Below are 22,686 nucleotides of genomic sequence, written 5' to 3' on the forward strand. Positions count from 1 at the left end.
AATTGCTAGAACTTGACCGATTCCATCATAATAAGTACATAATACGTCTGTTCGACCTGATCGGACCAATCCATGACAGGGTTCAAATCTACAACACAGAAACTAGCAGGTGAACTCGTCACTACTATTTGATCTTCTGCTAGTTGAAAAGCACGAGATTTCCCGCTAGCGGCGCATATAATAACTGGCTCATTAGCCACTGATCTTCTCACAGCAGAGGACACACGGGCAGGTACGATAGGTTCAAGCGTTATATACTTACAAGAAATGTTCTTCTCATGATTGACAGGGCAGGCGCTCCACTCAGGCATCTTATTTGCTTTAATGACAATTCCGCCGTGCCCTTGGCACGCATCATGATGCATCATAATTGTGCGTTGCGCCGTACCGCGCGCGGTCTTGGAACTCCATGGTAATTATTCACCAGCCCGCAGTCCAGAATTTCTGCCACTGCTATTAGGCAATCACTTTTCCCCAACCAACTCAACCCCACGTCAATCGAACCATTCACCCCTTTCAAGCTTCAATCTGCGCTTTTCGTCCGTGGATAAAATATACCCCCGTGCCAGTGAGCCGGCCCGGTAACACAACCCCTTTATTTTAGCAAAGTAAGAAGTCTCGTTTATGATATAATCCCCATTGAGTATCGTGAAGCACATAGAACTTCGTATCATACTTCCTTCAGGTGGTGCGTAGCATCCCTACTATAAGTAGTAGTGTTGAGCGCTTCACTTGCACAGCCTTGCCTCGCCTTCCTCTCTATGACGCAATAAACACGAAGGTCACGCACGTCAAACTTGAAGTCGATACTAGATGACTTGAAGCAGCACTTTTCCAGCCGACCCAACTCTGCCTCGGTTAGCATAGCACCTTTATCTCAGGCCTGTCTTTGACGTGGTATTCGCACCGGGTTCCTCCGAATAGGTCTTACTCGCAAGAGGCAATTATGTACATTTAGCGATTTTAGTGAGGACTAACTTGCAAACCGGGGAATTTGACCTCGGAGATATCCTGTCTTGCGAGAACGCCCCAACCCTCGCATACGCAGCCTTGTGGTGTTCCTTGGTAAAGGTCCCCGAGCGCAGATCATGCATTATCCTGCAGCTGAGAGGCACGACACGGCGATAATGCTCGTTAGAGTGCAAGGTCACGTGAGCTTCTTAAGACGTGTTGCACTTGCAAGACGCAACGGCATGTCGTAATATGCTCAAGCGACAACACACTTCGAGTACGTAGTATGTGACTGGAGAGCCACATCTGTCGGCGCCGCCACTACATACATGAACGCCTGCCCATCCTGATACCGTGATGTGGTTGGTAAACTCGCATCATGCTCTCCCTCTGTTACGTTTCCATGGATTATGCCACGGGAGACCATTAACGACGGGACCCAGATGCTAAGCATTTTTATCCTTCAACTCTACACCCCTGTAACAATACCGCACGGCGCACGCGCATACTCACGCTAAATGTCTCTCGATAACGCTAACCTCATTATGATCGGGCCCAGGTCTTCGGCTGGGCCGACGAAGCAAACAATAATACAAATCAAGTGGCTGAGATCTGCGATTCAACTTTCTCCAAGTACAAACATGAAGTTCTGTACACTACCCAACAACTACATCCCGAAAAACTTGTATAAAACAGTACGAGAAAAAAAGCGTACGTCGAAATGCGAAAAAAATTAAAATATACCTACAACGAAGTTAAAACATGCAGGAGGACCCACCACGCACTACCGTGAAAGGGTACAGTGGTACATACGATAGAGTAACAGTTTAAGGAAATAATGAAGGATGCGGAGTACAACACGGTGCCATGAAATTGTGATACGATGCAAAGTCGAAGAGAGAGTCGTGTGCGATGACGAGAACATCAGAGAGTGGAGGTGATCGAAATACAATGTCGACGAGTAATGACAGTGATGACCGCTTGGCTGATAAATGCGGAAGGTCGGCTGGGGGTCGATTCAGCAAAAAAGAAGTCGAGAACCGTAAGGGACGATTGATGAGAAGCTAAGATGGTGGGAGTGAGTAGGAACATATGTCAAAGCTCAGGCCGCATCTTACGATATCGGAGAAGTTGGAACACAGCACCAAAAGTTAGGTCGATGGTACGGAGGAAGCCGAGATTCCCGTAGCAGTCGACTTTCTCGCCTCCGAACTTTTCCTCCCGGCTGCGCGTGCGGAGGCGGAAGTGCTAGTAGACGCCCTTGATTTCTTTTCGCTCCAAGCAGTGCTTGTTGACACCGATAGAGCCGCAGTGCTAGCACTCCACCTTGATCCCAGCCTCTCAATCTGCGCAGTAGGCTCAGGGAAGGTCAACAGATGGCTCGTTGCTGTCACCCTCGTCGGGCTACTGAGTTCCACTTCAGTGCCTGCCGTCAGAGATTGAAGAAGGAGCTGCGCTAGAAGGACCTCATCTCCAAGACCACGTTCACCCTCGCTGATGTAAGCCGGAGGGGGACGCAAAGGGAGTAGAGTTTGAGCGGAGGCTTGATGTTCCAACGCTCTCACTCTCATTCCAATTCGCCTCTTGCGTCCTGCTTTTGCTTTCCTGGCTTTGGGCGCGGGAAAACGATACTGAGCTGCAACGTCACCAAATTGCACACGATTTGAATCGAAAAGTCCCAGGCCGACGGTGGGAGGCGGTGGCGGCGGCGGAGGAGGTGGGGAAGCGAAAGGATCCCGCATGGAGAGAAAATCGGATGCAGAGTCTGAAGACATGCATCGTGAAAGCGAGGGCTTTGGCGTGCGAGGGTTGGTGAATTCCAAAGGTTTCGGCACCGAAGAACCTTCTGTAAGCTTGTGAGAAGTGGACAGGGTCTGATTTACAGACGGAAGCACTGTAAAATGATAAGTTAGACGGATCGAACTGATTAACGACCAAATCAATATATGCGCTCACAATAAAGGCAATTGATAACTCCCACTGCCCAGACAAGCAAACAAACGGAGTGAGCGATACCAAGTCCTGAGGCGTCCGTTATGTCGGAGCTTCTCCATGGTTGATACGGAGATGTTGTCAGCGAGTCGCGTACTTGCAAAGCGACCCACGACGGGAAACCATCTGAAATAATTGCTACAGCAATCTGGAGAGCAGCACACACCACAGCTGCTGCCTGCGCCACTAAGATAATTACGGCAAGACGCATTTCCTTACAACACCCGCGAGTTGCTTCCTCAGACGTCACGCTATCTTCTTGGTGCGTGTGAGTGAGTGTGAGCGACGGGGGAAGATTTACAACTGCGCTTGTACCCTTAGCCGACGAGTGGCTGTATGTCGGCTGAGGATGCGCAAGTGACCCTGGAAAGGGCCAGGTGTCAGGAGTGGGTGAACTGACCCGCCCAGATCTATTTGGAAAAATGGACGGGCGAGGTGTTCTCTCGGGACCTGCTCGGTGTTTTTCACACGTCTTGGTGAGCGGTGCTGCCATGGTGTTTTGATGCATGGCAGAACGTATATCAAAGAAGACCCCAACAGCGAGAGGCAGTTGAAGGCTCCGTGAGATAAGAGAGAATGTGGGTGAAAGCAAAGCCGGAGTTGTTGTGATTGAGCCAGCGATCGTTTCTGTTATGCGATTCGAATTTGATAAAAGAGAAAAATACAAAGCACTCACCGCAGACAAGGAATGTTGTTACAAAAACCAATACGAAACGGAATGCGCGGTGCGGAACCACGGAAACTGGCGTCGTGGCCACGAATAACACGTACAGCGAACTCACAGATACTTCAGAAAATATGAGTACACCAAATAAATTTGAAATATCGATTCAATGCTTACAGAGACACGCGTGCAGGACCCGAGACACGTTCCAGAACCGCTGAAGGAGCTGAACATGGTTTTGTGAGGCTGCTAGGCCAAGTCCGCCAGCAATGGCTGGTAGGACGGCATTGAGTGCCAAAAGGATATTTGGCACAAGTCTGTTTCGACTAAAAGGTGAAGAAAGAGCTAAAAGGATGGTCGACACCAGCGGCAGGATCAGCATAAGAGCGGGCGGGATGACCTGTAAGGTCAGAGAAAACGGCGAGGATAGGATACTTGCGCCAGAAGCCACGAAAACAGGAGACATGGTAAGAAAGTAACAAAAGAATGTAGATAATGAGCGTTTAGAAAAATAACAAGTACTATGTAGGTGGTGAAAAAGAATGAGCGCTGAGGCTGAGCGCGCATTAACGACCAGCTGATGTCGAAGAAGCAAGCTTGAAGAAATAAGATTTAATTTACTTGCTAAATGAACAGGGGAAGGAGCCGACGAATCAGGCAAGCGTCTAAGTTGGAATATAACCTTACTACTTCAATATACTTACCCCGTCAAAAGCGGAAGGGGAAAAAAAAAGAATCTTGAGGGTAAAGACACCTAGGAAGATAACTTTTTATCTGAACATCGATATCGTCATAGAACGAGAACCAGCAGAGTCCAACAACCTGCTCTCGAAATGCAGTACATTCCTATCATAGGCGAGCTGAACCGATCGGCTTGCAAGTTCCCCGCCCATTACTCGCTCCTCGAAGGGAGATGTATATTCCAGATACAGGCGCACTGCCCATTGACAACGCTTCTTTGGCTTAAGTAGTGTCATTGTTGGCATCAAGCTATACCTATGTACCGATAAGAGTCATAAAAATGGGCATGAAAGTTACAACATACAGGATTAATGTCATTAGTCATGACGGCGAAACTTACCGTATACCCGAGAGGACACGGTATGGGAGGATTGCAAAGCTCTTACCTACGTATAAGGAATGCCTTTCAAACGTTAACAGGGTACCCTTACCTGGTCAATATCATTATGCTGGCAGTGGCGCTGCATCGGCATAGATGAAAGTGAACAAAGAAGCGACCTTCACATGGTGCCCCAATGCATGATTCAGCACGATCACCCGAAGTATGATGGAGAAGAGGAACCCAACGTTGATCGTCAAGACAGAAGGAAAGAAAGAATATTGTTGCACCAGCACAGCCACGTCTTCCGTTGATGTTGGCATGGCAAGATCCACCACTTATGAAACCAGATGGAGGTCAAACTTCACCGACTGGATTACCCGCTGCATGGGTGACGACAACAAGCTTAGAAAGTATCAGTCGCCACCATGTGAACGGGTGCACGCAATTATCACATGGTAGGATAACAACCTCCTGTCGACTCGGTGTCATCATGATAGTGATCTGTGGGACGAGCTGAGCTGAGCGAGGATCCTAACGTAGCATTCCAACTCGGTTCCAACGAGTAACTTGACAGTCACCTTTGAAGTTCGAAACGCTGTCATGACAACTGTGCGACGGCTTCTAGCAATCTGCGCACCAGCGGCTTGCCAACATGCAACACAGATGGGATCATGACGCGCGTTGGGGCGGGGAGTTACAGAACAGCCGCATATGTGCTGGGAGGAGCCGGTGGGACCAGCAACAGCAGAGAGTGCGCACATGAAGGAATGCCAGGGGTCTCAGGGGTTTCAGGGTCACAGCGGCGCCACCTTCAAGCTTCAGCATCCTTCACTCTTGCAAGCGCAGGGCTTGAGACTAGGTCAACCTGTGACACAGAGAGACCTAGTGGTGATATCCTAAAGTCCCTATATACGTACCAGTGGCCACTAACATCTAACACGTCAGATATTGAAAAATGTTTGTACAATCCACTGGCATGTTGGATATCAAGGACAGAATCATCTCATATAACATCCGCTGTGGACTAACTGTGGACGCAGATCGCCCGTCATTGATACCTCGTCCCGAAAATCCCTTCCTCGTATGATTTGATTTCTGAATCATCAAGCTCATCAAACCAACTTCGAAAGCAGAGAAAATGACTTACGCAATGCGAGATGCTTGGAGTGGAACCTACAACGCGCCAAGTTCCCCATCATACTCCATATACCATTAAGTGCTTCCCCCTCTTTGCCGCGCCCACCAACTTCGCGCCAGACAGTGTTCAACTCTCCTTCTTTGTCAAGGCCCCAGATAGGATACACTTTGTCATGTAGGGACTCCGGAAGTAGCGCACGATAGGCATCACGTGTATCGGCGTAGCTGACATTGACAGTGTGAGTTGAAAATTGCAATGTCTTAAGACAAGCGTACCCAGTAGCGAAAACGACCACGTCCGCATCGAGAGTGGAACCGTCTTCGAAGAGCAAACCTGTCTGCGTAAAGCGCGAGATTGGCCCATCGCTCTTGAGTTTGATCTTCCCATCGATAATCATCTGTGAAGCTCCGACGTCTAAAATATGATCAGTGAGCGCAGTCTCGCTCTAGTCCGCAAATGGACTGACCGAGATAATATCCTCCTGCCTTACTCAACACCAAAGACAAAAGACCCGAGTCGTCCTCGCCAAACGTTAACTTGAAGCCCCGTTTTCGCAGCCCGTCAAGGATCTCTCTAGATCTCTTCTCTATCAGGCAACTTGGGAGATACTAAACAGTCACGCACTTATCCGCCTTAGCAATGACCTTGGTAAGGCGTTGGTGCAGTAACTTGGTCAGAAAATTCGGATAAGACGCGCCCACGCGATCTGCGATATCAGTGGGAGGGCCACCCTCCCAGAACATCGCTGGATGCATTTGTGGTGGTAAAGTTGTGAAGTGGATATAACTCACCCATTAACCTCGGCATGCCCTCCTTTACGGACATGATGTAAGTTGGGCTGCGTTGAACCATGGTCACATCTGCGCCCAAATTGTCTGAATACACTCAAGGTGCTTTGAGAAATCATTTACCAACGCCATGTTCAGCGTAGTCGGCACATATGTCATGCGCTATGCATTCTTTTAGTTAGCAGAGAAAATACAACATTCAGTGATATAATCCCTACCAGACGTGCACGCCCCAACAACAACAACCTTCTTTCCTGCGTGATCGGTCGCAAGGTTGTATTTTATGGAATGCAATATCTGCCCCTTGAACTCGTCCTATGTACGTGATTGATGTCGACTTGGAAATCCTACATCCATGTAATCGAACGTACCTGACCTGGGATATCCGGTATGTTCGCCATACCACTAGCCGAAACCCAAGGCAAACACGACATGATTGACCTCAAAGGTTCGCTTCCTTCCGTCTGCACGTTGCACTGCGACACTCCATTTCTTTCCTTTCGTTCCCGGAACGACGGACATCACGGTGGCACTGGTCCACACATCGAGCTCCATACTGTGTGCATATGAATTCCAGCCAATCTGCAAGTTTCAGCGCAGGGGTATATAAAGGCCATGAAGACGGGAAACTGCGTGGTTTCTGGTAAGACAATCATCGACGAACTGAGGAGTGAGACTCACGGAATGTATGGCATGTGGCCATGCCCTATGGAGGAACGATTGAGCCGAAGTAAACACAAACTGAAAGAGTGGTATACTCACCGACGGGATCGTGGAGACACAGCGCTTCATAACGCTTCCTCCAATTATCACCGATTCTCTCGTTCTTCTCCACCACCAGATTCTTCATGCCAAGCATCTTAAGCCGCGCTGCTACGTCAAGCCCACTCTGCCCGCCTCCTATGATTATGACGCTGGGCTCCTCGTCGAGACACTCAATCTCACGTGCACGCTTCGCAGCCCACTTTCCATGGTTTGGCTGGTGGTTCCGCCTGGGACCATTCTGTTCAGGGAAACCTTTGAGATCTTCCAAGTTCGTGAAGATCGTATGGGCCTTCCATGAGCCATCTGCAAGTGGTACAAGCCTGAACACCCCAGAGGCAATCCCGACTGTAGTTTCAAAGCCAAAAAACGCCTGTATCCACGCGAGATCGGGGAATGGTTTCTGAAGCTCTACAAGATCTTTCTTGAGCGTGAAAGAAGACAAAGTAAACAGTGGGAGCCGATCTGTGAGGAATTTTTCAACAGAAGGGGTGCTTTGGAAGGTACGAATGTCCCATGTGAGAGCGAGCATATCGCGCCAGAAGACGTCATCGACAAGGAGATCTATGATTGCTGGTACGTTCTTTGATCGGATCGCTTCCGTGAAAGCTGAGAACCATTGACCGGCTACCGCTTGAACGTCGACATCGGGAGAAACTGAACTTCTGAGTTTATCGAGAGTAGGGAGGGTCAGCCGGTTCGCCATGATGGTCAGAGTGTAAAGAGGAAGTAATCTTGAGATAACCACCGCTGTGGATGCCCTTGGCACGGAGTTCCATCACTACTGCGGAAACCCTTGATATTATAAAGAAGGTACGACTGTCTGACTTGGTTAGACTAGCGGAATCCAGAAATTGACTATATCCAGATAGGCATGTCACTACTACATCAACCTAAAAGCAGGTGTATTTCACCAACTGCCAGTGGATCACCCGCTGAATGGGTGACGAAAACGATCTTACAATGGCCAAGACTCAATCGCCACCATCCGGTTGGGTACGTTAGCTGGACAGAGGACTATCTGGTCGTCAAACCCTAGTGCAGAGCGTTCGAGGTCATGGCTCCTATAATTCTTCTCCAGAGAGCTTGCTGAAAGAAGAGACCAAAGTCCTTGTGAGCATCATGCTGGTGAGTCATGACGAACATTGAAGTTCAATGAAAGGGAGATCAGATTACCTAATTGGAAGCTCACTACTCAGTGTACTAACATGACAGCTGCTGCTAGATAGTCGGAATAAATACTACGACTTAGTTTCAAACAAGTGATCAGTGTTGATATATCATGTCGATATCAGTTTGCCATCGCCCGACGGCATTGCGAGGAGGTGAAGTAACCAGTAGAACAGGTGACATAAGTATGTTCAACAGTCAGTGTTGACAATCTCAAAATTATCCGTCCATTCCTCGTAGATGTGTACCAGTAACACGCCAGATATTGAAACATACTTGTACAATTCATTTCAGACATCAACAAAATGATGTTATACAACATACGCTGTGGACGGAGATAGTGCTTCATTGATACCTCGTCCCGAAAATTCCTTCTTCGCTATGATTTGATTTCTGAATTCAATCAAGCTCATCAAACCGACTTCGAAAACAGAGAAAACGACGTACGCAATGCGAGATGCTTGGAGTGGAACCTGCAAAGCGCCAAGTTCCCCATCATGCACCATATACCATTCAGTGCTTCCCCCTCCTTGCCGCGCCCACCGATTTCGCGCCAGACGCTGTTCAACTCTCCTTCTTTGTCAAGGCCCCAGATAGGATACAACTTGTCATGCAAGGACTCCGAAGTAGCGCACGATAGGCAGCACGTGCATCAGCGTAGCTAACATTGATAGTGTGAATCGCGACATTTTTTATTCAGTAAGAAAAGCGTACCCGGTAGCGAAGACCACCACGTCCGCATCAAGAATAGAACCGTCTTCGAAAAGTAAACCTGTCTGTGTAAAGTGCGAGATTGGCCCATCGCTCTTGAGTTTGATCTTCCCATCCACGATCATCTGTGAAGCTCCAAAGTCTAATATATTGATTCTGGTCAGCGCAGTCTCACTCTAGTCTGACAATGGACGGACCGACATAATATCCTCCTCCAGTACTCCATAGCATAAACAGAAAACCACAGCCATCCTCGCCAAATGTTAACTTGAAGCCCTGTCTTTGCAGCCCGTCAAGAAGCTCCCTGAATCTCTTCTCTATCAGGCAACTTGGGGGATAATATGTAGACACGCACTTATCCGCCTCAGCAATCTCCTTCGTAAGGCGTTGGTGCAGTAACTTGATCAGAAAATTCGGGTAAGACGCGCCCACACGATCTGCGATATCAGTGGGAGGGCCATCCTCCCAGAACATCGCTGGATACGTTTGTGGTAATAACGATGTGAAGTGGATATGACTCACCCATCAACCTCGGCATACCCTCCTTACTGGTCATGATGTAAGTCGGGCTGCGTTGAACCATGGTCACATCTGCGCTCAATTTTGTCTGAATACACCCAACGTGCTTTGAGAAATCATTTACCGATGCCATTTTTAGCGTAGTCAGCACATATGTCGTGACCTAAACATTCTTTTAGTTAGCAGAGAAGATACAACATTCATGATATGATCCCTACCAGACGTACACGCCCCAACAACGACAACCTTTTTTCCTGCGTGATCAGTCGCAAGGTTGTGTTTACTGGAATGCAATATCTGCCCCTTGAACTCGTCCTATGTATGTGGTCGACATCGACTTGAGAAGTCTACATCCATGAATAATTTTAATTTTATCGAACGTACCTGCCCTGGGATATCCGGTGTTTTTGCCATACCACTGCCAAAGCCCAAGGCGAACACGACATGATTGACCTCAAAGGTCCGCTCCCTTCCGTCTGCACGTTGCACTGCGACACTCCATTTCTTTCCCTTCGTACCCGGAATGACGGACATCACGGTGGCACTGGTCCAAACATCGAGCTCCATACTGTGTGCATATGATTCCAGCCAATCTGCGAATTTCAGCGCAGGGGTATATACAGGCCACGAGGAGGGGAAGCTGCATGATTTTTTGGTTAGATAATCATCAATGAACTAAGATGTGAGACTCACGGAATGTATGGCATGTGGTCATACCCTATCAAGCAAGAAGTGAATACAGCCTGGCTGAAAGAGTGGTATGCTCACAGACGGGATTGTTGATACACAGCGCTGCATAACGCTTCCTCCAATTATCACCGATTCTCTCGTTCTTCTCCACCACTAGACTCTTCATGCCAAGCATCTTAAGCCGCGCTGCAACGTCAAGCCCGCTCTGCCCACCTCCTATAATTATGACGCTGGGTTCTTCATCGAAACATTCAATCTCACGTGCACGCTTCGCAGCCCACTTTCCATGGTTTGGCTGGTGGTTCCGCCTGGGACCGTTCTGTTCAGGAAAACCTTTGAGATCTTCCAAGTTCGTGAAGACCGTATGGGCCTTCCATGAACCATCCGCAAGTGGTACAAGCCTGAACACCCCAGAGGCAATACCGACTGTAGTTTCAAAGTCAAAAAATGCCTGAATCCACGCGAGATCGGGGTATGGTCTCTGAAGCTCTACAAGATCTTTCTTGAGTGTGAAAGAAGACAAAGTAAACAGTGGGAGTTGATCTGTGAGGAATTTTTCAACAGCAGGGGTGCTTTGGAAGGTATGAAAGTCCCATGTGAGGGCCAGGATATCGCGCCAGAAGACATCATCGACAAGGAGATCTATGATTGCTGGCACGTTTTTTGATTGAATCGCATCTGTAAAAGCTGAGAACCATTGACTGGCTACCGCTTGAACGTCGACATCGGGAGAAACTGAACTTCCAAGTTTATCGAGAGTAGGGAGGGCCAACTGGTTCGCCATGATGGACAGAGTGACAAGTGGAGATAATCACCGCTATAAATACCCTTGGGACGGAGTTCTATCACTGCGGCTTAATGCGTACCCCAGTGTCAGATGAACTTCATTATGAGCCTCATAATGAAGATTCCCTGCAGAAACCCTTGATATCATAAAGAAGGAACGACCGTCTTCCTTGTTTCAAGGTCTGACTTGGTTAGACTAGCGGAAACTAGAAATTGATTGACTGTATCAAGATAGATCACAGAATGTCACTATGAAACCAAAAGCCAACTAGATCACCCGCTAAATGGGCAACGATAACGAGCTTACAATGTACCAATCACTATCATCCGGTTGGGTTCGTCAGTGAGACAGAACATTGTCCGGTCGTCGGACCCTGGTTCGGGCATTCGAGACTACGACTCCTATAGTTCTAGATGATCGTTAAAGATCAATGAAGGGTAACCTCGCGCCTTAGCACTGGTCTGGTTGCTGACACGGAGAACAAAAATTCAATAGTGTGACAGCAACTGTCATCTTGTCGGGAGAGTAGCAAGGGAAGGATCGTTTCCAGCGTCTTGCCGGCGCCTGTCGCCAGACGACAACATGTCTTGATACTTACGAGTTATGAGATGAGACACTTCAACTTTGGTTGTTTGGTTCAGTCAGGCGAAGTCACCTAGGATCAGTGAAATCCATCGGAAGGTTCTCAAGCGCGTCTAGCGCAGCAAGGGACAGTCGCAATCCATGAGGTGTGGCCACGATCATAGCATATAGGCACGAAGAATACGATGTAAGGAGTAGAAGGAACACCAGCACAATCGGCAACTGCAAATTTTCAAACTCCGTGCTTCACCTGGCAAATCAGCATCCGTGGGACAATACGGGATAAGATCACTAATTGGAAGCTAACAGAAGCTAACTAGCAATAATTAGCTAGACATTCAGACATAACGAACCAATAATGTGTGATGACTTGAAATGGATGCTACATTGAGCGATTCCTGATTCTAGACTTTCTTCTGTACGCTAGAAGGAGGTGAATCATGCTAGTGATAACGTAGTGCGCCGACGACTGGGTTCCAACGGGCTCAGCAAGTTGTCCGTCACCTTCAAGTTTGAAACGCGTCATTACAACTCTACGAGTTCGAGTAATCCGTGTAAAGTCCCTCAATGTGTGCCAGTTGTATAGGATAATCTCATTGGGGTAGAGAGTTGCAGAACAGCCGTTGAAATGTGGGTGCTAACGCAGCGACATCCAATGAGAAAAATGTCCGTCACCTGTGACACAGTGAGACCAGCGGTACATTCCTGAAGTCCCTATTATAATTGTACAATCCATTTGAATATTGAGAACAGAATCACGTCATAAAACATACGCTGCGCACGCGAAGCGCCTTTCATTGATACCTCGTCCCGAAAACACCCTCTTCGTATGATTTGATTTCTGAATGTCATCAAATTCATCAAACCGACTTCGAAAGCAGAGAAAACGACGTACGCAATGCGAGATGCTTGGAGTGGAACCTGCAAAGCGCCAAGTTCCCCATCATGCTCCATATACCATTGAGTGCTTCCCCTTCCTTGCCGCGCCCACCGACTTCGCGCCAGACGCTGTTCAATTCTCCTTCTTTGTCAAGGCCCCAGATAGGATACAATTTGTTGTACAGGGACTCCGGAAGCAGCGCACGATATGCCGTACGTGCATCAGCGTAGCTGACATTGACAATATGAGTCGCGATGTCCATGATTCGGTAAGAAAAGCGTACCCGGTAGCGAAGACCACCACGTCCGCATCAAGAGTGGAACCGTCTTCGAAAAGCAAACCCGTCTGCGTAAAGCGCGAGATTGGCCCATCGCTCTTGAGTTTGATCTTCCCATCGATGATCATCTGTGAAGCTCCGACGTCTAATATATGGATTCTGGTCAGCGCAGGCGCACTCTAGTCTGACAACGGACCAACCGAGATAATATCCTCCTGCCTTACTCCATACCATAGACAGAAAACCGGAGCCGTCCTCGCCAAATGTTAACTTGAAGCCCCGTCTTCGCAGCCCGTCAAGAAGCTCTCTGGATCTCTTCTCTATCAGGAAAACTTGGGAGATGCTATGTAGTCACGCACTTATCGGCCTCAGCAATCTCCTTCGTAAGGCGTTGGTGCAGTAACTTGACCAACCCATTCGGATAAGACCCGTTCACACGATCCGCAATATCAGTGGGAGGGCCACCCTCGCAGAACGTCGCTGGATGCGTTTGTGGTGGTAAAGTTACGAAGAGGATATAACTCACTCATTAATCTTGGCATGCCCTCCTTTGTGGACATGACATAAGTCGGACCGCGTTGAACCATGGTCACATCTGCGTCAAATTTTCTCGAATACCATCAATGTGCTATGAAAAATCATTTACCAACGCCATGTTCAACGTAATCGGCACATATATCATGAGCTACTGCATTCTTTTAGTTAGTAGAGAAAATATAACATTCATGATACGATCCCTACCAGACGTGCACGCCCCAATAACAACGACCTTCTTTCCTGCGTGATCAGTCGCAAGGTTGTATTTACTGGAATGCAATATCTGCCCCTTGAACTCGTCCTATGTACGCGGTTGACATCGACTTGAGAATCCTACATCAATGAATCGGACGTACCTGCCCCGGTATACCCGGTATTTTTGCTGTACCACTGCCAAAGCCCAAGGCGAACACAACATGATTGACCTCAAAGGTCCGCTCCCTTCCGTCTGCACGTTGAACCAAGACACTCCATTTCTTTCCCTTCGTACCCGGAATGACGGACATCACGGTGGCACTGGTCCACACATCGAGCTCCATACTGTGTGCATATGATTCCAGCCAATCTGCAAGTTTCAGCGCAGGGGTATATACAGGCCATGAGGGGGGGAAGCTGCATGATTTTTTGGTTAGATATCATTAACGAACTGAGATGTGAGACTCACGGAATGTATGGCATGTGATCATACCCTGTTAAACGAGAAGTGAATACTACCTAGCTGAAAGAGTGGTATGCTCACAGACGGGATCATGGAGACACAGCGCTGCATAACGCTTCCTCCAATTATCACCGATTCTCTCATTCTTCTCCACCACTAGACTCTTCATGCCAAGCATCTTAAGCCGCGCTGCTACGTCAAGCCCGCTCTGCCCACCTCCTATAATTATGACGCCAGGGCTCTTCGTCGAGACATTCAATCTCACGTGCACGCTTCGCAGCCCACCTTCCGTGGCTTGGCTGGTGGTTCCGCCTGGGACCGTTCTGTTCAGGAAAACCTTTGAGATCTTCCAAGTTCGTGAAGACCGTATGGGCCTTCCATGAGCCATCTGCAAGTGGTACAAGCCTGAACACCCCAGACGCAATTCCGACTGTAGTCTCAAAGTCAAAAAATGCCTGAATCCACGCAAGATCGGGGAATGGTCTCTGAAGCTTTATAAGATCCTTCTCGAGTGTGAAAGAAGATAGAGTAAATAGTGGGAGCCGATCTGTGAGGAATTTTTCAACAGCAGGGGTGCCTTGGAAAGTACGAAAGTCCCATGTGAGAGCGAGCATATCGCGCCAGAAGACAGTCATCGACAAGGAGATCTATGATTGCTGGTACATTCTTTGATTGGATCGCATTCCGTGAAAAGCTGAGAACCATTGACGTGGCTACCGCTTGAACGTCGACATCAGGAGAAACTGAACTTTTGAGCTTATCGAGAGTAGGGAGGGTCAGCTGGTTCGCCATGATGGTCAGAGTGTAAAGAGGAGATAATCACCGCTATAGCTGCCTTTGGGACAGAGTTCTATCGCTGCGGCTTAATATGTACCTCGTGGCCAGATTTTGTTCATTATGAGCCTCGTAACGAACATTCACTGCGGAAACCCTTGATATCATCAAGAAGGAAGGAATGTCTTCCTCGCTTCACGGTCTGACTTGGTTAGACTAGCGGAAACCAGAAATTGACTGTATCCAAATAGATTACAGATGACACCAAAAGCAGGCGAATTTCACCGACTGGTCACTGAATCACCGTCGAATGGATGACGATAACGAGCTTACTGTGTGCGAATCACCATCATCCGGTTGTAGGTCAGTTTGACAATCTGAGGGTCCGATCATCGGACCCTAGTTCAGGGCATTCGTGGCCATGACTCCTCTAGTTCTTTTCCAGAGAATATGCTGGCAGAGGAGAGGAGAGTCCTTGTGAGCATCATGGTGGTGAGTCGTTACGAACGCTGAAGAGTCAATGAAGAGGAAACTCACGATAAGATTACTTAGTTTAAAATAATTGCAAAGTGTAATGTCGATAAGCTTCAGTGTGCCACCGCTCGACGGAATTGGACAGAGGTGAGGTTAACTAGCAGAAGAGCCTGAACAAATGATGTCCAACTGGCATCTGGTCACCCAAAATCACCCATAATCACCGTCTCGCGTGCACTAGTTTAGCAAATGAAACGGACATTTCACCAGCGCCTGAGGTGGTGATAACAACCTCTTTCCGGTTTCATATGGCGATAGAAGAGTTATGTAGCTATACCCAAACTGGTCACGGACAAGGTCATCCGCCTAAGTCTAAAATATGTACGGCCAGAAAGGCGGGCCAGTCTTGTCATTACGCGGATCGTGGTTGCGCGACAGTATGCATGAGAAGTGTGCCGAGTCGATGGGAGACACGACACACGTGACTTTAACATACGCGTCCAATTCGCTAGCGCCAGTGCACGCAGACTAAGACAAACCATGCAGTGTGTAGATATAAATGATATCTATATATCCTCAAACTTCAAGTGCGGTTACAGTATGAGTTGAGTCTAGATAAGATACAGATAGTTGTAGAACAGCCGTTGAAATGTGGATGCTACGCAGCGACATCCAATGAACAATGTGTCCGTCGTCTGTGACACAGTGAGACCTAGCTGTGGGCCCCACGATACATTCCTCAATCCCCTAGTATACTTGTACAAACCATTGTGGATATCAGAATCATGTCATACAACATACGCTGCGCACGCGAAGCGCCTTTCATTGATACCTCGTCCCGAAAACACCCTCTTCGTATGATTTGATTTCTGAATTTGATCAAGCTCATTAAACAGACTTCGGGAGTAGAGAAACGACTTACGCAATGCGAGATGCTTGGAGTGGAACCTGCAAAGCGCCAAGTTCCCCATCATGCACCATATACCATTCAGTGCTTCTCCCTCCTTGCCGCGCCCACCGACTTCGCGCCAGACACTGTTCAACTCTCCTTCTTTGTCAAGGCCCCAGATAGGATGCAACTTGTCATGCAAGGACTCCGGAAGCAGCGCACGATAGGTAGCACGTGGATCAGCGTACCTGACAATGTCAATCGTGATATCTATTGGTCAGTAAGAAAAGCGTACCCAGTAGCGAAGATGATCACGTCCGCATCGAGAGAGGAACCGTCTTCGAAAAGCAAACCTGTCTGCGTAAAGCGCGAGATTGGCCCGTCGCTCTTGAGTTTGATCTTTCCATCGACGATCATCTGTGAAGCTCCAACGTCTAATATATGAATTATAGTCAGCGCAGTCTCGCTGTCGTGCGAAAATGGACAAACCGAGATAATATCCTCCTCCCTTATTCCACGCCATAAGCAAAAAGCCAGAGTCGTCCTCGCCAAATGTTAACTTAAAGCCTCGTTTTCGCAGCCCATCAAGAAGCTCCCTGAGTCTCTTCTCTATCAGGTAACTTGGGAGATAATGTGTAGATACGCACTTATCCGCCTCAGCAATCTCCTTCGTAAGGCGTTGGTGCAGTAACTTGACCAGCGAATTCGGAAAAGACGCGCTCGTGCGATCTGCAATATGAGTTGGAGGGCCACCCTCCCAGAACATCGCTGGATGCGTTTGTGGTAGTCAAGTTGTGAAGAGGAGATAACTCACCCATTAACCTCGGCATCCCCTCCTTATTGGTCATGATGTAAGTCGGGCCACGTTGAACCATAGTTATATCTGCGCCCAATTTCGTCTGAATACCATCAATGTACTGTGAGAAATCATCTACCAATGCCATTTTCAGCGTAGTCGGCACATATGTCGTGAGCTAAATGTTCTTTTAATTAGCAGAGAAAATACAACATTCATGATGAAGATCCCTACAAGACGTGCACGCCCCAACAACAACAACCTTCTTTCCTGCGTGATCAGTCGCAAGGTTGTGTTTGCTGGAATGCAATATCTGCCCCTTGAACTCGTCCTATATACGAGAATGGTACCAACTTAGAATCCTACATCCATGGATCGAACGTACCTGCCCTGGGATATCTGGGATTCTTCCCACACCACTGCCGAAGCCCAAGGCAAATACGACATGATTGACCTCAAAGGTCCGCTCCCTTCCGTCTGCACGTTGCACTGCGACACTCCATTTCTTCCCCTTCGTACCCGGAATGACGGACATCACGGTGGCACTGGTCCAAACATCGAGCTCCATACTGTGTGCATATGATTCCAACCAATCTGCGAGTTTTAGTGCGGGGGTATATACAGGCCATGAGGAGGGGAAGCTGCGCGATTTTTGGTGAGACAGTAATCGACGCACTGCGGCGTGTGACTCACGGAATGTATGGCATGTGGTCATACCCTATTGGGGAGTAATTGAGCCAGAAGTAAAGACAAGCTGAAAGAGTGGTATGCTCACAGACGGGATCGTGAAGGCAAAGCGCTGCATAACGCTTCCTCCAATTATCACCGATTCTCTCATTCTTCTCCACCACTAGACTCTTCATGCCAAGCATCTTAAGCCGCGCTGCAACATCGAGCCCGCTCTGCCCGCCTCCTATAATTATGACGCTGGGCTCTTCGTCGAGACACTCAATCTCACGTGCACGCTTCGCGGCCCACTTTCCGTGGTTTGGCTGGTGGTCTCGCCTGGGACCGTTCTGTTCAGGGAAACCTTTGAGATCTTCCAAGTTCGTGAAGATCGCATGGGCCTTCCATGAACCATCCGCAAGTGGTACAAGTCGGAACACCCCAGAGGCAATTCCGACTGTAGTTTCAAAGTCAAAAAATGCCTGAATCCATGCGAGATCGGGATATGGTCTCTGAAGCTCTACAAGATCTTTCTTGAGCGTGAAAGAAGACAAAGTAAACAGTGGGAGTTGATCTATGAGGAATTTTTCAACAGCAGGGGTGCTTTGGAAGGTATGAAAGTCCCATGTGAGGGCCAGGATATCGCGCCAGAAGACATCATCGACAAGGAGATCTATAACTGCTGGTACATTCTTCGATTGGATCGCTTCCGTGAAAGCTGAGAACCATTGACCGGCTACCGCTTGAACATCGACATCGGGAGAAACTGAACTTCTGAGTTTATCGAGAGTAGGAAGGGTCAGCTGGTTCGCCATGATGGAGTCAGTTGCACAGAATGTAAAGAAAAGATAAATCTTGAGATAATCACTGATAATCAGTACTATAAATGCCCTCGGTAGGAAGGACGGAGTTCCATCACTGCGGCTTAATAAGTACGTACTTTATCATTCATGGTCAGATGTTCATGTATGCATGAGTCATGAATGGACACTTCTCAAGTGACCTGTCAATGACCGATTGGCACCTTTTTGAGAAGTACAAGAGACTTGGTGTATGTAAGTGTCACAAGTAAGTTGCAATAGAAGGTTGTCAGAAGGAGCGAACAGTCACTTTGCCACGCTCATTGACAAACAGCGCTGAGCTCTGACACTATATAGTCCTTGCTCTCACACACCAAGTTACCCTGAACAATATTTCTAGACAGCAGCGCGATATCCTCTACGACTCCTGTACTCTGAATCTCGGACACCCAGAACATCTTGGAATGAATTCTCCAAACCTTGCCACTTTACCCGGCGATCTTTTACTAGAGGTGACATCATGCCTATCCTCTAGAATAGATATTCTCAACCTGGCACTCTCGGTGAGTATCTCGATCTCACTTCTGAATTGATTCTTCTTGAATTAGCACGAAGAGCCAACACCTCTTCGCTAGCACGTGCCCCGTACTATACGCCCATGTACACCTCGGGACCGCAGAACAATGCCAGAGGACACTGTCGATGCTCCATTCTCGCCCAAACATCGCACGTCATGTCCAGAAACTCTACATCCGATTTTCTTCCGGCTCCTCCGACTACATGACCGACCTCAATGGAATTGCGATCTCAGGGCTACTGAGGGAACTTGCGCCGAAACTGGATGCACTCCATACGTTCATCTGGGACGCGAATGAGATACCGCAATGTGACGATATGTGGTTCGCCCTACGAGTGTCGTATGTCTGATCGGTGATTCATCCTTCTCTTCAAGAACTTAATTTCGTCACAGGTGCCCACGACTGCGCACACTTGGCACATGTTACGGATCTGTGATACCCAGCCAACACAGTCATGTATGTCCATGTCAAAAATTTATGCCAATTATTAATCTTGTCCAGTTACTGGAATTCAAGAACCTCCGTGGATTCTCGTTGAGTCTGAAATATGGATATTATGTTCATCATGCAGATGACTTTCAAGGTATGTCCGTTGTCGATCTATGATTTGTTAGTGCATTCACATGTTGTAGATGCTCTTCCTTTCGACGGTCGCCTTTGGGATATGCTGATCCGACGTTGCCCGAACCTCGAGGAACTCCATGTTTTAGGAGGGCCGTTGATATTGGACGGAACAGTGCATCCGCTCTGTCACGCACGTTGGCCTCTCCTACATTCTCTATCTCTAGGGGATATCGTATTGGATTGGTCTTCGGGACCAGGACCGATGGCCGCCAAGCGTCCCTTCATAGCTTTTTTAGAGGCCCATCAACATCTGCGATCTTTTCGTACATCCCGCACTGCATTGAGTCCTCATGTTCTCCCCTCACTTGATCCATCCGCATTACCAAACCTTACCCATTTTGCTGGTTCGTTGGAGCACCTTCAAGGCATGGCCCCTTCCCATCCCCAAATCACACACTTAGCAATCGAGGAGCCGCTAATCATCCGTGACCTTGCACCTCTCTTGGTTGTGGGGGTGCTGCAGAGCCTGCACTGTCTTACTGAACTCCGCATTGCCTTCGTTTTCCATTCTTCATACGAAAGTGGAAGCTTGGTCAGAAACCTTGTAGGTGCTTGCCCTGGACTGACCACGTTGGAGATAACGTGTGCGAGAAGGTCATCCTTAAAAGTGGTACGTTTGTTTTGTTTTGTCCCCCGACCGTATACCGAGGTCTTCGACATTTTTCAGGACACACTAGCCAAATCCGTCAGCGCCCTTCCACGGCTGCGACACCTGCGGTTGACGCTGGTTCCGCCAGCCACAGGGGAGTCATTGCGTGTTTGCGCATCCCAAATCGCACACATGATTCCACGCTTACACACATTTGCACTGACATTCATTCCCGCCTCGCTGCCCCTATCTCTTACCCCCGCTAATTTTGGCTTATACGATGAGAGCGGGAAATACGTTATTCGTACCGACGAGCACGGGCTCCCTCATTCCCTGAGCTGCACCGAGCGAAGACCAGCGCTACGCCTGCCCTTCGCGCTTCCAAGCATTCCCATCCCACTCGCAGTACCGCTACTGTCCTTCGGCCCTTTCGCCTCCTCCTCCCGACCAAGGGAGAGGAAAATGAAAACCCATCATTTCTTGATGGATCTCCGTACAGGCACTCCCAGGCGTGGCGGTTTGAATCTTATTTTAGAGTGCAGCACGGCAGGGGACGAGGCGAGGGTACTTACTGTTCTCGTAGGGCTGAGCGGGCTTGCGCTATGGGGTTTCTTTGCATAGATATGATTCAATAGGGTGGTTCTCAAAGTGTTGTATTCGTTTCGAACTCGGATCAAATGTATGTTATATATAATATATGACGGCTCGGTCAAATCCCCAGATACTGAAGCTGAAACTGAACATATTTTGGGCGCGCCTGATAATCTCCATGCTGTAATTTAAATTTAAATGTATAAACTGACCAAGGAAAGTAGCCGTTGCCGTCCCGGGGACAAATCATTCAACTGTCATATGTTAGGAGGGTCTAATGCGTATAACAACTCCTATCCCTTCCGGTGCAATCGGCATCCCACAAAAGTCGGCAGTCACGCTTTTTCGCAGGGTTTTGTGTGACTGCCTGTGACCAATTGTAACAAAAGTGTCACGACTTCTGTGGGGTGCCGATTGCACCGGAAGGGATAGTACCTTCAGATCGATAGACCAGAATCCATTTTTATTCATTCACCGCTTTTGTTTACTTGTGGAGCCGGACAAACAAAAGGGTTCCGCCTGTCACGATACTTCGTCGGGCGAGATACCCCAGAATGACACTGGACTGCGCAACTTTCTCATTTGGCACTGTCTTCGGACACCATTCTCACCATGGTTGGAAACCGCCGTCACATTCCAGCAGCCATAAAGCAACACTGGGTCACTATGTCTGCCCAAATGTCGTTCAAGGCCATAGCACAAGTCACTAACACAAGCCACCGAACTATCAACCGAGTTCTTCGGCTGTCTCGTCTCACAGTATATAGGTTGGCCATTGGAGATTGGGGAACAGTATCGGTCGGATCATCATCAAAGTCAAACATTCGAGAAGACGAGAAAGCCGTCGCGCTAATGACCAGGTTGCTAGCCCTGAGCGGATCATGTTGAAACCTGCGAGTACTAATGCTGAGCTCATGCTGGAATGATCAGTAACAGAGACAATGTTAAACATACCATGATGAGTCGGTGATAAGTAGTCATACCAGCAGTGAGCTCAGAGGGGTATCAGACGCAGCATCAACATACCGTATCATAGAAGTTGCGCAGTCCAGTACCATTCTGGGGTATCTCGCCCGACGAAGTATTGTAACAGGCGGGACCCTTTTGTTTGTCCAGCTCCACAAGTAAACAAAAGCGGTGAATGAATAAAAATGGATTCTGGTCTATCGATCTAGGCGCAGCACCGACTGCTACGATTTGTGCAGGAGCAGACAAGAGTAAGACGTACAAACTGAGTTCACTGATGTTAAGCATGGTGATGGTAAAGATAGAGGTTTACTGTTTGAGATGAGTGGTGTGGTTTGAGATGAGTTGTGCCCTTTAGATATCAGTTTGGTGAGGGTAAATGCAACGAAGTAGCTTTGGGCCAGATTCTCACTGCATTTTCCAATCAACAAAGTCTTGTTATCCCTCAGAGAAGGGTCCCTATGTCAATGTGGTGTTGGTCTGAATGTCATTTCAAGACGAGATAGAATCATAATCCTACTGTATGCTCTTGTCAGTCTTTGTCGATACTCTGATGGATTCAGCGCCATATTGCCAAGTTTTGCAAGTTGGAGTATCAACTGGGCGGCAGGGCAACGTGTAATTCACAAAATTCCATGCCCCAGTCAATCGTACTGAATTTAAATATTGTTGAAACCTTCTATATCATCAGTCTATAGAATAAGTACAAGAAAACGGAAGAGAAACAGACACCTTGTGTAACATGTACCACTTTGCGGTCATCAGGGTTG

The 22,686-nt window shown here is 48.1% G+C and overlaps 6 protein-coding genes across 6 annotated transcripts; 1 reads left to right on the plus strand and 5 right to left on the minus strand.

The window, feature by feature from the left end:
- Positions 1 to 2,102: 2,102 nt before the first annotated feature.
- EDB91DRAFT_1078143 (uncharacterized protein) lies at positions 2,103 to 4,073 on the minus strand (the record flags this gene model as incomplete). The annotated part of the gene is made up of 4 exons (XM_041314989.1): positions 2,103 to 2,845; positions 2,908 to 3,570; positions 3,620 to 3,730; positions 3,785 to 4,073. 4 exons carry the CDS (start codon positions 4,071 to 4,073, stop codon positions 2,103 to 2,105), a joined length of 1,806 nt encoding a protein of 601 aa, XP_041182042.1.
- A 1,645-nt stretch (positions 4,074 to 5,718) lies between these two features.
- Positions 5,719 to 8,064, minus strand: EDB91DRAFT_1297935 (uncharacterized protein; the record flags this gene model as incomplete). Its single annotated transcript, XM_041324939.1, has 12 exons — positions 5,719 to 5,765; positions 5,818 to 6,032; positions 6,084 to 6,222; positions 6,275 to 6,381; positions 6,433 to 6,553; positions 6,600 to 6,668; positions 6,720 to 6,758; positions 6,815 to 6,911; positions 6,968 to 7,060; positions 7,117 to 7,225; positions 7,278 to 7,302; positions 7,359 to 8,064. 12 exons carry the CDS (start codon positions 8,062 to 8,064, stop codon positions 5,719 to 5,721), a joined length of 1,767 nt encoding a protein of 588 aa, XP_041182043.1.
- A 978-nt stretch (positions 8,065 to 9,042) lies between these two features.
- On the minus strand, positions 9,043 to 11,476 carry EDB91DRAFT_1343810 (FAD/NAD(P)-binding domain-containing protein). The gene is made up of 11 exons (XM_041325793.1): positions 11,315 to 11,476; positions 10,527 to 11,265; positions 10,452 to 10,476; positions 10,143 to 10,398; positions 9,977 to 10,073; positions 9,883 to 9,921; positions 9,762 to 9,830; positions 9,595 to 9,715; positions 9,437 to 9,543; positions 9,243 to 9,381; positions 9,043 to 9,189 (listed from the first exon to the last, which is right to left on the minus strand). Exons 2-11 carry the CDS (start codon positions 11,230 to 11,232, stop codon positions 9,093 to 9,095), a joined length of 1,656 nt encoding a protein of 551 aa, XP_041182044.1. The 5' UTR covers positions 11,233 to 11,265; positions 11,315 to 11,476; the 3' UTR covers positions 9,043 to 9,092.
- Positions 11,477 to 12,611: 1,135 nt separating this feature from the next.
- Positions 12,612 to 14,961, minus strand: EDB91DRAFT_1243608 (uncharacterized protein; the record flags this gene model as incomplete). Its single annotated transcript, XM_041322319.1, has 13 exons — positions 12,612 to 12,658; positions 12,713 to 12,927; positions 12,981 to 13,119; positions 13,175 to 13,281; positions 13,334 to 13,454; positions 13,501 to 13,569; positions 13,621 to 13,659; positions 13,716 to 13,812; positions 13,868 to 14,123; positions 14,176 to 14,200; positions 14,251 to 14,388; positions 14,435 to 14,816; positions 14,872 to 14,961. The coding sequence occupies 13 exons, from the start codon at positions 14,959 to 14,961 to the stop codon at positions 12,612 to 12,614; spliced, it is 1,725 nt and encodes a 574-aa protein (XP_041182045.1).
- Positions 14,962 to 16,105: 1,144 nt separating this feature from the next.
- On the minus strand, positions 16,106 to 18,926 carry EDB91DRAFT_601217 (uncharacterized protein). The gene is made up of 12 exons (XM_041327833.1): positions 17,878 to 18,926; positions 17,796 to 17,820; positions 17,488 to 17,743; positions 17,337 to 17,433; positions 17,242 to 17,280; positions 17,121 to 17,189; positions 16,954 to 17,074; positions 16,796 to 16,902; positions 16,602 to 16,740; positions 16,340 to 16,554; positions 16,228 to 16,286; positions 16,106 to 16,172 (listed from the first exon to the last, which is right to left on the minus strand). Exons 1-11 carry the CDS (start codon positions 18,581 to 18,583, stop codon positions 16,240 to 16,242), a joined length of 1,821 nt encoding a protein of 606 aa, XP_041182046.1. The 5' UTR covers positions 18,584 to 18,926; the 3' UTR covers positions 16,106 to 16,172; positions 16,228 to 16,239.
- EDB91DRAFT_601103 (uncharacterized protein) lies at positions 18,804 to 21,079 on the plus strand. Its single transcript, XM_041327832.1, has 7 exons — positions 18,804 to 18,823; positions 18,875 to 19,131; positions 19,184 to 19,485; positions 19,539 to 19,602; positions 19,648 to 19,729; positions 19,779 to 20,380; positions 20,438 to 21,079. The coding sequence occupies exons 2-7, from the start codon at positions 19,033 to 19,035 to the stop codon at positions 20,978 to 20,980; spliced, it is 1,692 nt and encodes a 563-aa protein (XP_041182047.1). The 5' UTR covers positions 18,804 to 18,823; positions 18,875 to 19,032; the 3' UTR covers positions 20,981 to 21,079.
- The last annotated feature ends 1,607 nt before the right edge of the window (positions 21,080 to 22,686 follow it).

Source organism: Suillus paluster, assembly GCF_016628075.1.
Source record: "Suillus paluster strain FC165 chromosome Unknown EDB91scaffold_5, whole genome shotgun sequence".
In the NCBI taxonomy this organism is placed as follows: domain Eukaryota; kingdom Fungi; phylum Basidiomycota; class Agaricomycetes; order Boletales; family Suillaceae; genus Suillus; species Suillus paluster.

Bases quoted from the DNA above. Each gene is read 5' to 3' on its own strand.
- EDB91DRAFT_1343810 (XM_041325793.1), bottom strand. From the start codon at position 11,232: ATGGCGAACCAGTTGGCCCTCCCTACTCTCGATAAACTTGGAAGTTCA. The intron at 10,477-10,526 runs GTGAGCATACCA...CTTGCTTGATAG, and splicing joins GTGTATCAACAATCCCGTCT to GGTATGACCACATGCCATAC. The intron at 10,074-10,142 runs GTACGTTCGATA...CCACATACATAG, and splicing joins CACCGGATATCCCAGGGCAG to GACGAGTTCAAGGGGCAGAT.
- EDB91DRAFT_601217 (XM_041327833.1), bottom strand. From the start codon at position 18,583: ATGGCGAACCAGCTGACCCTTCCTACTCTCGATAAACTCAGAAGTTCA. The intron at 17,281-17,336 runs GTAGGGATCTTC...AAGAACATTTAG, and splicing joins TGTTGGGGCGTGCACGTCTT to CTCACGACATATGTGCCGAC. The intron at 16,903-16,953 runs GTGCGTATCTAC...GAAGAGACTCAG, and splicing joins GAGATTGCTGAGGCGGATAA to GGAGCTTCTTGATGGGCTGC.
- EDB91DRAFT_601103 (XM_041327832.1), top strand. From the start codon at position 19,033: ATGAATTCTCCAAACCTTGCCACTTTACCCGGCGATCTTTTACTAGAG. The intron at 19,603-19,647 runs GTATGTCCATGT...AATCTTGTCCAG, and splicing joins TACCCAGCCAACACAGTCAT to TTACTGGAATTCAAGAACCT. The intron at 20,381-20,437 runs GTACGTTTGTTT...GACATTTTTCAG, and splicing joins GAAGGTCATCCTTAAAAGTG to GACACACTAGCCAAATCCGT.